Raw genomic sequence first — 14,049 nt, forward strand, 5'->3', positions numbered from 1 at the left:
CTGGTTCAGTCATTGATTCCTGGCAGCATGATCATAGGTTGAATAGATCTAGAGGAGCTTAGACAAAAAGCTACACTTGGAAGTGTACAAATGAGTTAAACTGCATTGTGATTGCTTTATTAGGCTCTTGCCTTCCGAAGCCTGCAAACTGCTTTACTAGGATGCAACTTTAGGCCATGTAAACTCAATCCCCAAACCTGTTACATCAGTTTAACCAACATGTGAATTAGCCAGGTGTGTGCTCAAGAATGACAAGGAGACAACTGGTGCAACGTGCGCTATGACAAGTTCCCTAGTAGTCAATTTGTCATGTGCAAATTAAAGTCTCTTTATTTCCACATCCACAGACTTTGTTTTTGTTTTTCTCTTGACAGCTAAAAATTACCTAGAACCAAAAAAGGCATTAGGTGTCAAGACATTTGCACTGCAGGGTCACAGAGCACCAGCCTTGCTCTCTAGTACAGGTTGCATACAAGGAAGACCATAGTGAGTAGCCAGAACGCTGTTTGTTGGGACAAGGGAAAGAGAAAGGCAAAGAAAACAGTTCAAATACAAGTATTGCCCATGTCACATGTGAAGCTCTTAATCATGCCAATAGGTTACGTTCAATAGTTAGTTCCCAGCTTGGCAGCCAATCGATGGCAATGTGTTTTCTGATTCGGCAAGGCCAGCAATGTATCTTGCCCCCAGTGCTTGCTTAAGCCGCTGTAGTTGGGTTAAAGGTAAGTTATAAAGCATTACAGGCTACAGGAAAAGCTTGAAGTTTTGCCAGAGATGCTCCTGTTCAAGGCGAACTTTATTTACAAAACAAAAACCAGCGCCCAGATACAAAATCGTCATTGTAGAAAGAAGTACCCAACTCAACTTAAAACGTTTGGTTGAAGAAATATATTAAGGCCCCTTCTAATTGACACACTAACTAGGGAGAAAGAACCTGTGACCTTCCAAAGGTTGACAGAGTACCACTTCCATCATTGATCACTGGGCCAAACTGGCTGGGGATAATGGGAGTCCAACAACCTCTGGAGAGCCACAGGTTCCCCAACCCTGTGCTCCCTGCATGGTGCTCCCAGCAAAACTGCATCCTCCTGGATACACTGTTGGGCACATGTTCATTACCAACTGTAAAATGAAGGATATAATACTATAACACCACCCCACCACCCCAAGAAAAGATTAGATGTGCAACTTGTTCATTTTCCCTGCCTCTGTAGAGGGGCACATCACGGGAACCCAGCGACCAAGTGATGTACTCATTATGTATGGAGACATTTAGGGTAGCTGGCATTTAGCAATTGCACTGTAATGTCTGACACTGCTGTCACAAAAGGAAGCAGAGGTCTGTTGGGTTTTGTTTGTTTTTCATAAAGCTGAGCCTTTCAGGACTGTAGTTCATAGTACCTGAAGTTTCAGGAGCTTCAGAACCTCCACCTACATCCACCTCAAATGAAATAGGAATGCCATGCCAAGCCAGAGCTTTTCCAGATCCAAATGTGCAACTTTCTAGGCTGCTCTGTGCACGAAATCTTCATGGGCAAGTGTGTCGGCAGCAGGACCCACACCTACTCACCTCCCTCACTAGGAACCTAGGGCAAGAGAACACAATTCTCAAGTGGAAAGAAAGGCAGCAGGTTCAAAGTTAACGGCCCTTGAGAGTACTTAAAGTTGGCATGCATGCCAAGTAGATGAGGTCATGTGTCCACAACTTGTCGTTAGTCTGAGCTGAACAGTATTAAGCTTTCACGTCCATAAAAGAAGGGCGGTAGGGTTGGTATCCTCCCCAGGCTCGCATCACCTGCAACATACAATAGACACTTTCATTGCATCCACCCGATCAAGTACATCCATCATACCTTCATCAGCAATCGTCTCATTTTCTGAGAATAAACTCTTCCCACAACAGAGCAGTCTTATATTTGCAACTGAGAGCAATCAGCTGGCAGTTTCTGTTTCAAAGGGATTGTTTTTCTCCTTGCAGAGTTTTGAGCCAAATCAGCTGATTGACTGGAAATCTCCTGCATCATGCCACAGCCAGAAAAGAGAAAGCAGACACTCTACGAGTTCACTGCTCAAAATGAAAAGGCAATTGACATTTACCAAAATGAGTACGACAATTGATTCTACCAGTGCATTAATTAAACTTCTGCTGAACATCTCTATTATGGGACACCTTACATAACTAACTCTAGACACAACATTGCTTCTGCTGGTAGAAGTGGTGGTTAAACCAATGGAAACTGAACTTCCATTTTTTATTCTTTGGGTGCAACGTTAGCAGGAAGAGAGCTTGCACCATGCATGCCAACTACACAGTTGCCTGCATTGCATCTATCTTCCAAAACACATTCAGCTAGCAAAACTCTACAGACAATGCAGATGTGTTAAGTTTTGTTTTAAAAAGGCAATGACACCAAGGCTTCAAAAATGCTTCTGGGTCCTAGGCACATGCCCCAGGCCATGGGTAGGCAAACTAAGGCCCAGGGGCCAGATCCGGCCCAATCGCCTTCTCAATCTGGCCTGCGGACGCTCTGGGAATCAGCATGTTTTTACATGAGTAGAATGTGCCCTTTTATTTAAAATGCATCTCTGGGTTATTTGTGGGGCACAGGAATTCATTCATTAATTTTTTTCAAAATACAGTCCGGCCCCCTGCTGAAAAAGTTTGCTGCCCCCTGCCCCAGGCCATGCACACAGTTGAACAAGCAGTAAAATTCCCAAATGATCAAGAACCTGAGATTCCTCCCCTCCCCACAAGCCCTGGTAGCGTTAAAGCATTTTCATGCTTCTGTTAGCAGGTTGCGGTCTTTATTAACACAACGGCATAGATACTGATTATTCTTTGCTAGAAGAATCCCTGCAATGGGATTATGTATTGCTTGGGTCACTGACCCAATCTTCAGCAAAACTCCATGATGGGGTTAGCATTATAAAAATAATAATGCTTGGCTTCTTTTAGGCTTTGACCACACCCTTTAAATGGTAACTCAGCTGCAGTGCTTGTCTGTGGCGTTCCAATGGCTTAATGCAATGGTTCTCAAACTTGCGGAAACTGACAAACAGCAAGCTGGAAATGCCAGAGAATTAAGCACCTGGTTTTTCTAAATGCTACTCCCTCCCCATTACTATTTTTCACAGAAGAGGCTGAAGATGGAAAGACTTGGGGATATTTTCAAAAACGCTGTGCAAATGCAGCCCTTGACACACAAAAGATGTCTACCCCAACTCTAACGTGCTAAAATGGTAAGAATGGGTGCAGTCACTATTTTTTTTCCATTGGGGTGGGTCATCTTTGATCTATGGAAGAAGAACACAGAGAGATAAGGCACGTGCTGTCTGCATTTAGCTTTTCAGCCACTCTGGGGGTGGATCTCAGAATTGGGCTGCATCCCTCACCGCCAACCAGCTACAGCTAGTTGGACTCAAGACTCATCAAACAGGCACAGACGTGGCTTAGCTTTCTCTTCTAGTCCGCTTCAGCTGGGATGGGCAGTGCCTCAGCTTCGACATACAGAGTCAAGTTGCTCTTTACTCCTGAGCATGCAAAAGGGCTGCTAGACTTAGGGTGGAGGGCAGGAGCCCTTGTCAGAGGAGGAAAACTGCATTTCTTCTCTTGCAGCAACCACGAAGAGAGAGTGCTTTGTAAGCATGGATCCCACTAGATTCAGAAAGGATCCCGAGGTCCTTATTCCAAAGGCCTTGCCCTCTCATCTGTCTAACAAAATTGCTGTACAGGTTTATTCCCCCTTTTGCACCAGGCCATTTTGTTTGTTGGAAAACACCCTGACTCTCCCGAGATGCAGAAAAGGAAAGAAATGCAGGAAAAGAGATGGGTTGGATGCATTAAGTTAGTATGCGAGTGGGGAGAGAGAAATGCCCCAAAAGATGGATGGTTAGAGGGGTAAGTGTATTTTGCATGGGCCTGCAATTAATTAATCATATTAGTTCTTGAAAATTTGAAATCGAGCCTGGGTAGCTCAGTTGATAGAGGACCAGACTTTTTCCTGCACAACGGGCTTGGATGAGATGGCCCTTGGAGGCCCTTCCAACTCTGATACGATTTTATGATTCTGTAGGTCCCAAGTAAGCTCACCTTTGTGTCTTCTGGCTCTACCAGAAGCTCCTGCTCAGCCTCATGGAGCTCCTCTGTAGGATCATAGCTGTACATCGGCAGCAAGTGATGGCGTAACCGGTCATACCTGAGAGACAGATCAGCAGAAAGAAATGATACCACTTTCCCATTTCCCTGTGTGGCGACTGGTTTTTATACAGGAGCAAATACAAAATTAGGGTGGATGGATTAGTTTGCGAGCAAAGTGTTTCCCTGCACTGAAAGCCACCCCTATTCCCAGAAACCATTTTCCCCCAGGTAGAAAGGGAAGGGGCAACCAATAGTTAAAACACTATTAATCTTCACACACACACAAATAATTAGCATGAGTCTATCTCAAATAATCCCACAAACTGCCCAAAGCATAGAAACTGACTTATCACATATGTAAAGGTAAAGGGACCCCTGACCATTAGGTCCAGTCGTGACCGACTCTGGGGTTGCGTGCTCATCTCGCATTATTGGCCGAGGGAGCCGGCGTATAGCTTCCAGGTCATGTGGCCAGCATGACATAGCCGTTTCTGGTGAACCAGAGCAGCACATGGAAACGCTGTTTACCTTCCCGCTGTAGCGGTTCCTATTTATCTACTTGCATTTTGACGTGCTTTCGAACTGCTAGGTTGGCAGGAGCTGGGACCAAGCAACAGGAGCTCACCCCGTCACAGGGATTCGAACCGCCGACCTTCTGATCAGCAAGCCCTAGGCTCAGTGGTTTAACCACAGCGCCACCTGGGTCCCATCACATATGTAGAACCAGCTAAATATACAGCTGATAGCCGTTCACACAAAAGCTCCTGTGTTCTCAAGCAGAGACAAAAGCAGTTTTCTTGAGCAAGAAAAGAAAAGTTGGTTCTGAAGAGCCACATGACCCAAAACTCCCCATTTCCAATGCAAACTGATTGGTCACCCAGCACAAGCCCCTTACCTTCTCTTCTTCTGAATGTACATCATCTGCAATGTGAAAAGAGAAACAGCCATGAGAGAAGCATGGATTATTTCTCCTTTCGAGGAATGAAGCATGGAACAAGAAAGAAAAGGATTAACAGGGCAACAGACGCCAGCAGCAGGAGAAGCATTTCCTACACCCGTCTGCGGACAAGGAGCAAACCTGACAATGGCGATGTCACATGATATTAGCCTGCAGCATGAGAACCCCTGGCTCTCGGTATTGGATGACAACAAAGATATCAAGAGAAGCCGCTCCATGACAGTATCTATTTATTTATTTAAAATATTTTCATACCCCTTCTCAAGGAGGGAGCTTCGCAAAGCACACTGCGCTCCCCATTAGCCCTTTCCACTGAAAGGAAACACTTGTCTCCCCTGAGGAAAACCGCTCTTCAGCACTTAATTGGCGCAAACGGCAATTTGCGTTTCCCCCGGATTGCTGTTTGTTCTGGACTATCACTAAAGAGCGGGTTTTCCCTTGGAAAGGAGCAAGGCAAGGGAGAAGCTGCTCCCCCTTTCTAAGCTCGTTGCAAGCAGAAGTGCGAATAAGCCCAAAGTCCCATCCTAGTACTGTATCCATTTTTTAAGCGAGGCAAAGGCCAAAGAAGAAACAGCTTATTTTAAGTCCACAACTTCTGGGCAACCTTAAGGGAAATGGCAGTCACAAGGGCCAGATTTAACACATTAAAATGGTCAGTTTGTTTAACATAGAACAGGAAAATATTTCAAATTCCCTCCACTTGGGGCAGGGAAAGAATCAAGATTCTCAAGAGTCATACTCAAGTGCTTGATTCCTCCTCTCTCTCAATACTGCTATTCTTTTATGAGTCTTTTAGATTGTAGAAATAAATGATGATGATGATTATCATGGTAAGCCTGAGGGCAGGGAGTATCTTACTGAAATTTGCAATTTACTCTGGGAGCTCTTTTTTGGCTGAAGAGTAGAAACATAGGAAGCTGCCTTTTACAGAGCCAGACCATTGGGTCCATGTAGCTCAGTACTGCCTGACACAGACTGGCAGCAACTCTTTGAGGTTTCAGAAAAGGGCTTCTCCCAGCCCTGCCTGGAGATGAAAGGAATCAAACCTGGGACCTGCCACTAAGCTGCAGCCCATACGGATGAAAACACTTCAAATAAGTAAATAAATAATATGCATGCCCTGCAAATTATGAAGGAAACACTCATGTCGAGCTTCTGCCTTTAAAATACTCCAAAACAGAGGCCCAGTCCTTTCTCATTTACTCCTTCTATATTCTTAAGACAAACTTAAAATGAACGAAAGTGCATTCTTCAAAACCAGAACAGCAATTACGTTCTTTAACTCAAGATTTTCTACACCCAACTACAAAATATGTCGCTGAAAGCAACCCTTACACAGCAGTATCTAATTTCAGGTGCCCAGGTAAACGAGTACATGAACTTTATCTAGACCTGGCTTAATACCCTAATTGCTGAATCTAATTTGCAACCAGAGCCAGCTGCAAAAGGTGACATTTGAATTCAATGGGCCTCTAAGCACAAAACCAGCCTTTTATTGTTCAGAACTGAACTGAGCTCACAGTTCTTCCACACTGGTTAGCATTCTTCATTTCAGCAGCCTAACCTAGGTAGGAAAAGCCATTTTGATGTTGCTATTAGTAAGCAGTTGGGAATTGAAAACCCATGCCAATCTAATTCAGATCCCCCCCGAGATTTACCAGGAGATCTAGCTCTACCTTCTGCCCACTTCTGCTTAGCAGCCCACTGGTTTCAGTAGGGTTAAGTAAAAACTAAAGGTTATTGCAGTGCAGGGCAGGGGAGTTCGGCTGTCTTCTGGCTCAACAGGAAGGGGAAATTGTTTGGAAAGAAGGTGCAACTTTATAATGCAGAAGTGAGAAGGCAGAAAAGGCGGCAAGGCTCAGCAGGACACAGCGAATGACCGAGCTTCCCCATTCACCCATCTCCCTTTATGGGGCTCTACAACCAGTCAAATGTTCCCCTCACCACAGAACAAGCAAAGCATCAGCCAAACAGACCAAGCGCTCCTCACTGCACCCACTCATGCACCTCACCAGATGTCATGCTAATTCCAGATGAGGCTCAACAGTTTCTGAGACCAATTTGGCAACACCACTGGTAAGAAACGGAAGCACAGCTGCAGCCAGAACCAAATACCGAGACAACAGCGAGCTGCCCAGCCGCTTGATTTGAACCAGCTACTTTTACAAAAGATCTGCCCAGGGATTTATACTGGGGGGAGGGGGGACATTCTGAGGGGGGCAGCTCCATGTATTCATGTATTGCTGTAATGAAAATACATTTTTGAACCTAAGCCTCTGCTTAACTTGTTGTTGGTAAAGATGGGCAAAGCTGCCCCACTAGATCAGTGTGTTTTGCTACTGTTGGTGTTTCAAAGTATGATTTGGCTTAAATAACTTATGTGCCATTCTGTATCCTGGCTCAATTCAAAGTACTGGTTGTGATCAGGACCCCAAATATCTTTTGGAGGACCTCTCCCAATAGGAACCTTTCTCCAAAAGGCCCTCATTTGGGTGCCATCTTTGAGAGATGTTCAGAGGGTGGCAACAAGACAGAGGGGCTTTTGGTGGTGGCTCCCCTTCTGTGGAATGCTCCTCCCAGTGGTGGCACCATCCACCTCAGCACCAGATTAAAACTTATTTCATCTCCCAGGCATTTCGACTGTTTGTGACGAGCTTGTTGGTGGCCTATCGGATGAAATGTTCTGGCTGCTGCTGTTTTTGAAGTTTCCCTGCTGGGTTTGTTTCTAGGTTGTTTGAAAAGTTCTAATGAAGTTAAGCCATTTTGGCTTTTTAACCTTTTTGTAAGTCACTTAGAGACCTTTTTCTTTCAGTATAGAATCATAGAACTGTAGAGTTGGAAGGGACCCCGAGGATCATCTAGTCCAGCCCTCTGCAATGCAGGAATATACAACTGTCCCATATGGGGATCGAACCTGCATTGTTGGTGTTATCAGCACCATGCTCTAACCAACTGAACTATCCACTAATAAAGCAAATTAAGAAGGAGGAGGAGGAGGAAGGAAGGAAGGAAGGAAGGAAGGAAGGAAGGAAGGAAGGAAGGAAGGAAGGAAGGAAGGAAGGAAGGAAGGAAGGAAGGAAGGAAGGAAAAGAAAGAAAGAAAGAAAGAAAGAAAGAAAGAAAGAAAGAAAGAAAGAAAGAAAGAAAGAAAGAAAGAAAGAAAGAAGTTTATTAGATTGCACTCTGCTCTCAGATTATTTTTAATTACCATGTTAGAAACCCAATAAATAAATGTGTGGCATTTAGAGCTCTTCTGGCTGAATTCAAGACAACTCACCACAACTACGATGACTCCGACAACAGTGATAAGAAAAAATGGCACCAGAACGTAGCCCACCAAGGAATCGTTGGGCGGCCCAGCAGAAGTGGGCATAGTGGTGTTACTCATGGCATAGAAAGCTGTAGCTCAAGGGGGAACAGCAAAGCAACTTCCGGCTTCATCGGACAGTCTGCCTGACAATCACAAAAACAAACAGTCGAAGGATTAAAACACATTGTTCAAGCGGCCATGACCCTCTCTTCTCCTTCTCCCCCCCCCCAAAACAACAACTGCGCATGAGGCGGTACATTAAGTCACAAGCCAGTCACATGTTCCCGCCCCCCCCCCCTTCGCATTAGATTCGGTACTATAGTGGGGCTGAATAAAACCCTTTAAAGTGGTATTTAACCTCGAGGCATGGACCCACAGTGTCTGAAGCAAGATAAAGGATTAAAAGGCAAGCGAGGAGGTTCTTTGCTACTGCTCTGTTAAGCGATGCTGTTTGCCCCAAGGCAGTTTGATGTGAAAGAAGCTGCTCCAATGGAAAGGAAGGACAAGAGCACTGCAAATACAGCAGTACAGGACTGGAAATTTTGCCCATTCAGCCATGTTTGGCTCGGTTTTTTTGCCTGTGTGTGGGGGGGGAGCAGGAGAAAAGGGAGAACACCACCTGCAGCTCCCTGCAATGTATACAGAGCGCAACTCCCACTTCAGTCATCTTAATATGCTCCATCCACCAGTCCAAACCAAAAAGTCTATGCACCATCTTTTTAAGCAAAAAGGGCCCCTCCTAATTCAGGGAGGGGAGGGAACCCCATTACTGTATTAATAATAATAATTTAAATAAAGTTTTTAGTTGCTTTATCTTGCCCAGTGCAACCCAAAGTGGCTTACAAACTATTATTGTTACTGTTATTGTTATTTACCCACCCTAAGGGCCCAGGGCAGGTTGCAACATTAAAACGCAATATTAAACACTGTTTAAAACAACTCACAATCACAAATATAAGTTGGGTCCTAAAAAGATATACCCGTAACTAAAGTGTCAAAAGCCAGAGTAAAGAGGCATGTCTTTCAGCACCCTCTGGAAGCTGTACAATGATGGTGCCAAGTGGACTTCTGCAAAGAGGAGTTCCACAGCTTAGGGGCCACCACATAGAATGCCCTCTCCTAGGCTGCTGCCACCACCCCACAAGCCTCTGTGGGTGGAGGAACTACCAAGAGGGCACCCCCTGCTAATCTCAGCACCTGAGAGGGTCTCTAGGGAACAGAGGCATATCTAGGCTTCCTTGTCCCTTGCACCCTTGGCAATCATTGGCTCTCTCTGCCTTTCCTAGTGCTTTTTGCAACCCCCTGGGCCTGTGCCCTTCGCAGGGGCCAACCCAACCCTAGGTACACCCCTGGTAGGCAAGGAGCTCTCAGTGAGGGAGCGAAGTCTCCCTTCAGTGATAATCAGGCTCCCCAAGCCCTGTAATTAATGGGGGGGACAAGCTGTGTGTTTAAGGGCACAAAATCTACACTACTGGCACAGTCAGAGGTGCTACTGGCTAAGCAGAAGGTTACCACTTACAGACCTGTTGCCAAGAGAGCAGGGTGGCTGTGCTTTAAGAAAAGCTTGGGGGGCATGGTTTGCACACAGATGATTCCAGGTTCAATCCCAGGCATTTCTGGGGAGATCTGTTTGAAGCCATGGAGGACCACCGCCAGCCAGGGTAAGACAATACTAAACTGGATGGGCCAAGGCCCTGATAAAGCCACTTCCTAGGTTCCTAACATTTCCAGATAAAGCCACTTCCTAGGTTCCTAACATTTCCAGAGAATACACAGCGTCAAGACAACCTGTTCAGAAGCTTTCAGAGGACTCCCCTTTCATCATTTTGATTTTCATCTGCAGAAGGAGCCAGTTCATATCTTAGGGATCCTCAGACACCACAAGGAGAATGCCGTTTCCCCAAAACTAGTTCATTCTAAATGCAAGTGAAATATGGCTCTAATCCTGAGACATGGCCACGACCTAGCTTTGAATTGGTTCAAGCCATGAGATGTAGTAAGCCCTGTGACACAAGTTCTATGTGGAGCCCCTCCCCCAAAGGGCACAAGCCCTGATCAAACAGTTTCCACCCCAGTCTCCTCATTTCCTCAAGCTTTAGGATGGGCAGCAAGGCACTTTGGAGTAAGTTCTCAAGAGGAGGAGGAGGAGGATTGCTGCTCCATTTATATCCCACCTTTCCCCCCAAGGAGCTCATACATGCCTCTCCTCCGGCCTCCATATTACCATCATGACAACCCTGTGAGGTAGGGTAGGCTGGGGATTGACAGGCCCAGTCCAGTAAGCTTCGTGGCTGAGTGGAGGTTCGAAATCTGGTCACCCAAGTCCTAGCCTGCCAGCCCAAGTACATATTTATGAGGGAAGTGTCATCACATCAAACGTTCTTACCTGCTGGTGATGACCATTCCTCCTTATCAACACCAGGGAGTTGTGCAACAATGAGATTAAAATTGGGGAAGGGCTAACGGGCTATCGCCCAAGCAAAATATTGCAGATAACTCTATAAGGCTTATCAGAGGTCAAAAACTTGCAAGCCAGCCCACCTGCACGTATACCAGTGTGCTGCAGAATGGCTTGAGAAATGTATGTCTGGATAGCTTACTCACTGCCTAGGAGGAATTGTTAGTTCACCTAACTATGGTCCCATCTGCACTATGCATTTAAAACATTATCATACCACTTTACACAGCTATGGCACACACCCCCAAAGAACCCTGGGTAATGTCATTTGATAAGAGTGCTGAGAGAGTTGTTAGGAGACCCCTAGTCCACTCACAAAGCTACAATTCCCAGACTGGCTTAATAATACATAATCCTCAAGCTGCAACCTTCACCAGCCCTTCTTTGCACTCTCCTTGAGTGTGGCAAAATATTATTCGTTTGTTTGTTTACTTATTTATTAAATTTCTACACTGTCCTTCATCCAAGGATCACATGACGGTTTACAATATAAACACACACAAATACATACCATAGTAACAAAACAAAACAAAAACAATAACGCCCCCCACCCACACACTTCATGGAATTCTGATAATGATTCTTGCTTGTCTGGATTGGGGGGCTGTAGAAGGTCCCTCAACAGTATATACAAAGAGCAACAAGGCCCTGCTCCCAAAAGGAACTAAACTGTTCGCACTAATGGACTCCACTACACTCTCAAGAGCACAGGTTCATTGGCCTGCCCTGAACTATGGTAGATCTGGGCTTTAATTCTGCATTCACCAGCATGCAGCTAGCTAGCTGATTCCCATCGAAGTTCATTTCAGAAAGGGTACCCCTACAGCCAGCCTTCCACCCCAGCTCACGTACAGCTTCCCAGCGCTCTCAGGCTGCAATCCTACACGCAAAGAAGCAACCTCAGTTTAACAACTTACTCCCGAGTAGGCATGCTCAGAATCAGGCTTCAAGGCTTCAGTCCCGCGCTGCGCGTCTTTCTATTCGGGAACAAGCCCCACTTAATTCCGTGGCGCATGCAACCGAGTAAAAACGTGCAGCAGCACAGAGGATTAGGTTGCATAATTATGCAGGGACGCGGAACAGCGATTCGCAACGAGAGCAATCCCAGCAGCGTCACTTGGCAACTGGAGTCAAAATCCGGGGAGGGCCAAGCCTTGCCCAGCAAATTTAAACCTCTTTCTCCGACTCCGAGTAAGAGCGCCACACAGCTTACCCCTCCAGCACTCCCGGAGGCCCACGGGAACTGTCACGGCTCCAGTGAGGGATCCATCTTCCTTTCTCCCGAACCTAAGAGAGAGAAAAGGACCGCGCGCCGAAGAATCGGTTATGGTGTTTGCTCGCCAGGCTTCCGACGCCCCCTCTCCCAAGCCAGCTCTTCTTCCTCGTCTAATCCACCTCTCCATTGGCTTTCATTGCTACAACCCCCGTCCCATCGCAACCCCGTCCGCCGCCGCCTCCGATCGCTCCAAACAGACCCGCCCCGGCCAGGCGATCAATCGCCTCCTCACCTGCGCTGCCGCCGCCGCTCACGCCCCTACCGCCGCCACCAGGAAGAGCCGAGAGGCGCGTGACTGACAGCGCAGATCAGAGCGAGAAGAGCCGCGGCCAATCCTCGAGGGGCGAGGAGGAGCCGGAGCCGGAGCCGGAGCCGGGCCCGGGCAAGCGTGGGCCGGACAATGTGCTAAGGGCAACTGGGGACGGTAGAGGGCAGCAGGCGCCTAAATAAACCCGAAGGAAGGCCGTAATGACGAAAAGCGTCAGGCTGGGTTTTTGTTTTTTGATATTGCTGTACAGTACTGTACTTAGGTTGTGTTCACACTCCGGTTTACTGGGCACTCACTGCGTTTTAATCCGTGTTCAAACGATGTTATCCGAAATGGGTATGCAGCCCGTATTTTGCAAAAAGTTACTACTGCCTGATGTGCTGTTTCTCAAACCAGCTTCACAAAGATTGGAGTCTTTAAAAAGTTCCTCCTAATTTGTCTCCAGCAAATTAACATTTTAACATAATAATCCAACCCTACTCAGTTATGGCAATTTACTATGATACTCTAGCAATGAGGATTCGGAAGAGGATGCTGCTGCTATCCTAAACACCATCCCAGCTGATCCTTCCTGAGAGCTTTGCTTTTAGCTCTAAACAAGCTTTGTGTGCTTTTGTTTACTTTGCTCATAGGACAGCTGGGTATGCTGCAAAATGCAGTGCCAGTGAGACACCTGCCACCTTAATTTTCTCAGAGGTATTTTAGACATTTGTGCCATGGGCCCTGAATCCCTTAAGTACTTTGAAACACTCCTACAGTACTCTAGGATCTGTTATGCCCAGTGTGTTTTTATCACATTCTCAGCCATTGGAGTGCCTTCCCTGACTTACTGCCCTCCTGATGTTTTTACAATTCCCACCAGCCCCAGCCTGTATTTGTTAGCTGAGGCTGATGGGAATTGTAGTCCAAAACAACTGGAGAGCATCAGGCTGAGGAAAGCCTACGCTAGAGCTCACGCGGTCTTCTTTTTAGAAATTAAGCATCGCTGGTGGCTGCCTGTATGAATGCGTGGGGCAGGGGCGAAAGCACGCGTTTTCTTTAGAGGGGGCTCTGAAAAAAGGGTTATATTTAAAATGCATGCTTGTCGTAAAGTGAAGGACCCAGAAAACCTTTTTCCCAATGTGAGTCCCAGTCCCAGGCGTGTGTGCGGCGAGGCTGTTTAGATGCACAATGAGGGGAAAGGCCAGTGGTCTCCTCCTCCTCCTCGTATTCTAGGACTGAAGGTTGGGGCAGGGAGGGAAATGGTTCGGGAGACAAAATATTTTGTTTCTTTTGGGGGGGGTGTAGGAAGAGACGACACGCCCCTCTTGCGCGCAGCTGACGCTAAATTCGTTTCGCGCACGCGCGCATCCCCACGCCAACACGGTACTGTACGTACAACAAAGGGGAGGCGGAGGAGAGGAGCAGCAGCGAGGCAGCCGCGAGCCCCTCGTCCCGCCCCCAGCCCTGTCCTCCGAGGAAGCAGGAGGCGAGGAATGCGCGCGCAGAGAAATGCGGCGGAGACAGAGGGCAGGTGACCTTTCAGCCTCACCTGCCAGGGTATACTGTACAGAATATGGTGGTTTAAAAATAATAATAAGAATGAATGAATGCCGCACAGCTGTGCGTTTCTACTCAGAAAGTCCCCTTGAGTTCCGTGAGG

The 14,049-nt window shown here is 46.7% G+C and overlaps 1 protein-coding gene across 5 annotated transcripts; it reads right to left on the reverse strand.

The window, feature by feature from the left end:
- Positions 1-303: 303 nt before the first annotated feature.
- SMIM29 (small integral membrane protein 29) lies at positions 304-12,421 on the reverse strand. 5 transcript variants are annotated; one of them, XM_088674192.1, is made up of 6 exons: positions 12,372-12,421; positions 12,077-12,150; positions 8,373-8,544; positions 5,034-5,059; positions 4,091-4,196; positions 304-1,795 (listed from the first exon to the last, which is right to left on the reverse strand). In XM_088674192.1, exons 3-6 carry the CDS (start codon positions 8,481-8,483, stop codon positions 1,733-1,735), a joined length of 306 nt encoding a protein of 101 aa, XP_088530318.1. In that variant the 5' UTR covers positions 8,484-8,544; positions 12,077-12,150; positions 12,372-12,421; the 3' UTR covers positions 304-1,732. The 5 variants fall into 5 exon arrangements, with proteins under 5 accessions (XP_088530318.1, XP_034978495.1, XP_088530317.1 ...); XM_035122604.3 differs by having other exon boundaries at positions 8,373-8,548; XM_088674191.1 differs by having other exon boundaries at positions 8,373-8,548; positions 12,259-12,421.
- Between the last annotated feature and the right edge of the window lie 1,628 nt (positions 12,422-14,049).

This window comes from Zootoca vivipara, chromosome 7 (assembly GCF_965207765.1).
Source record: "Zootoca vivipara chromosome 7, rZooViv2.hap1.1, whole genome shotgun sequence".
Lineage (NCBI taxonomy): Eukaryota > Metazoa > Chordata > Lepidosauria > Squamata > Lacertidae > Zootoca > Zootoca vivipara.

Coding starts and splice junctions, on each gene's coding strand:
- SMIM29 (XM_088674192.1), bottom strand. CDS start 8,483: ATGAGTAACACCACTATGCCCACTTCTGCTGGGCCGCCCAACGATTCC. Junction 4,197..5,033: donor TACATTCAGAAGAAGAGAAG/GTAAGGGGCTTG, acceptor TCTGTCTCTCAG/GTATGACCGGTTACGCCATC. Junction 1,796..4,090: donor TAGAGCCAGAAGACACAAAG/GTGAGCTTACTT, acceptor TGTATGTTGCAG/GTGATGCGAGCCTGGGGAGG.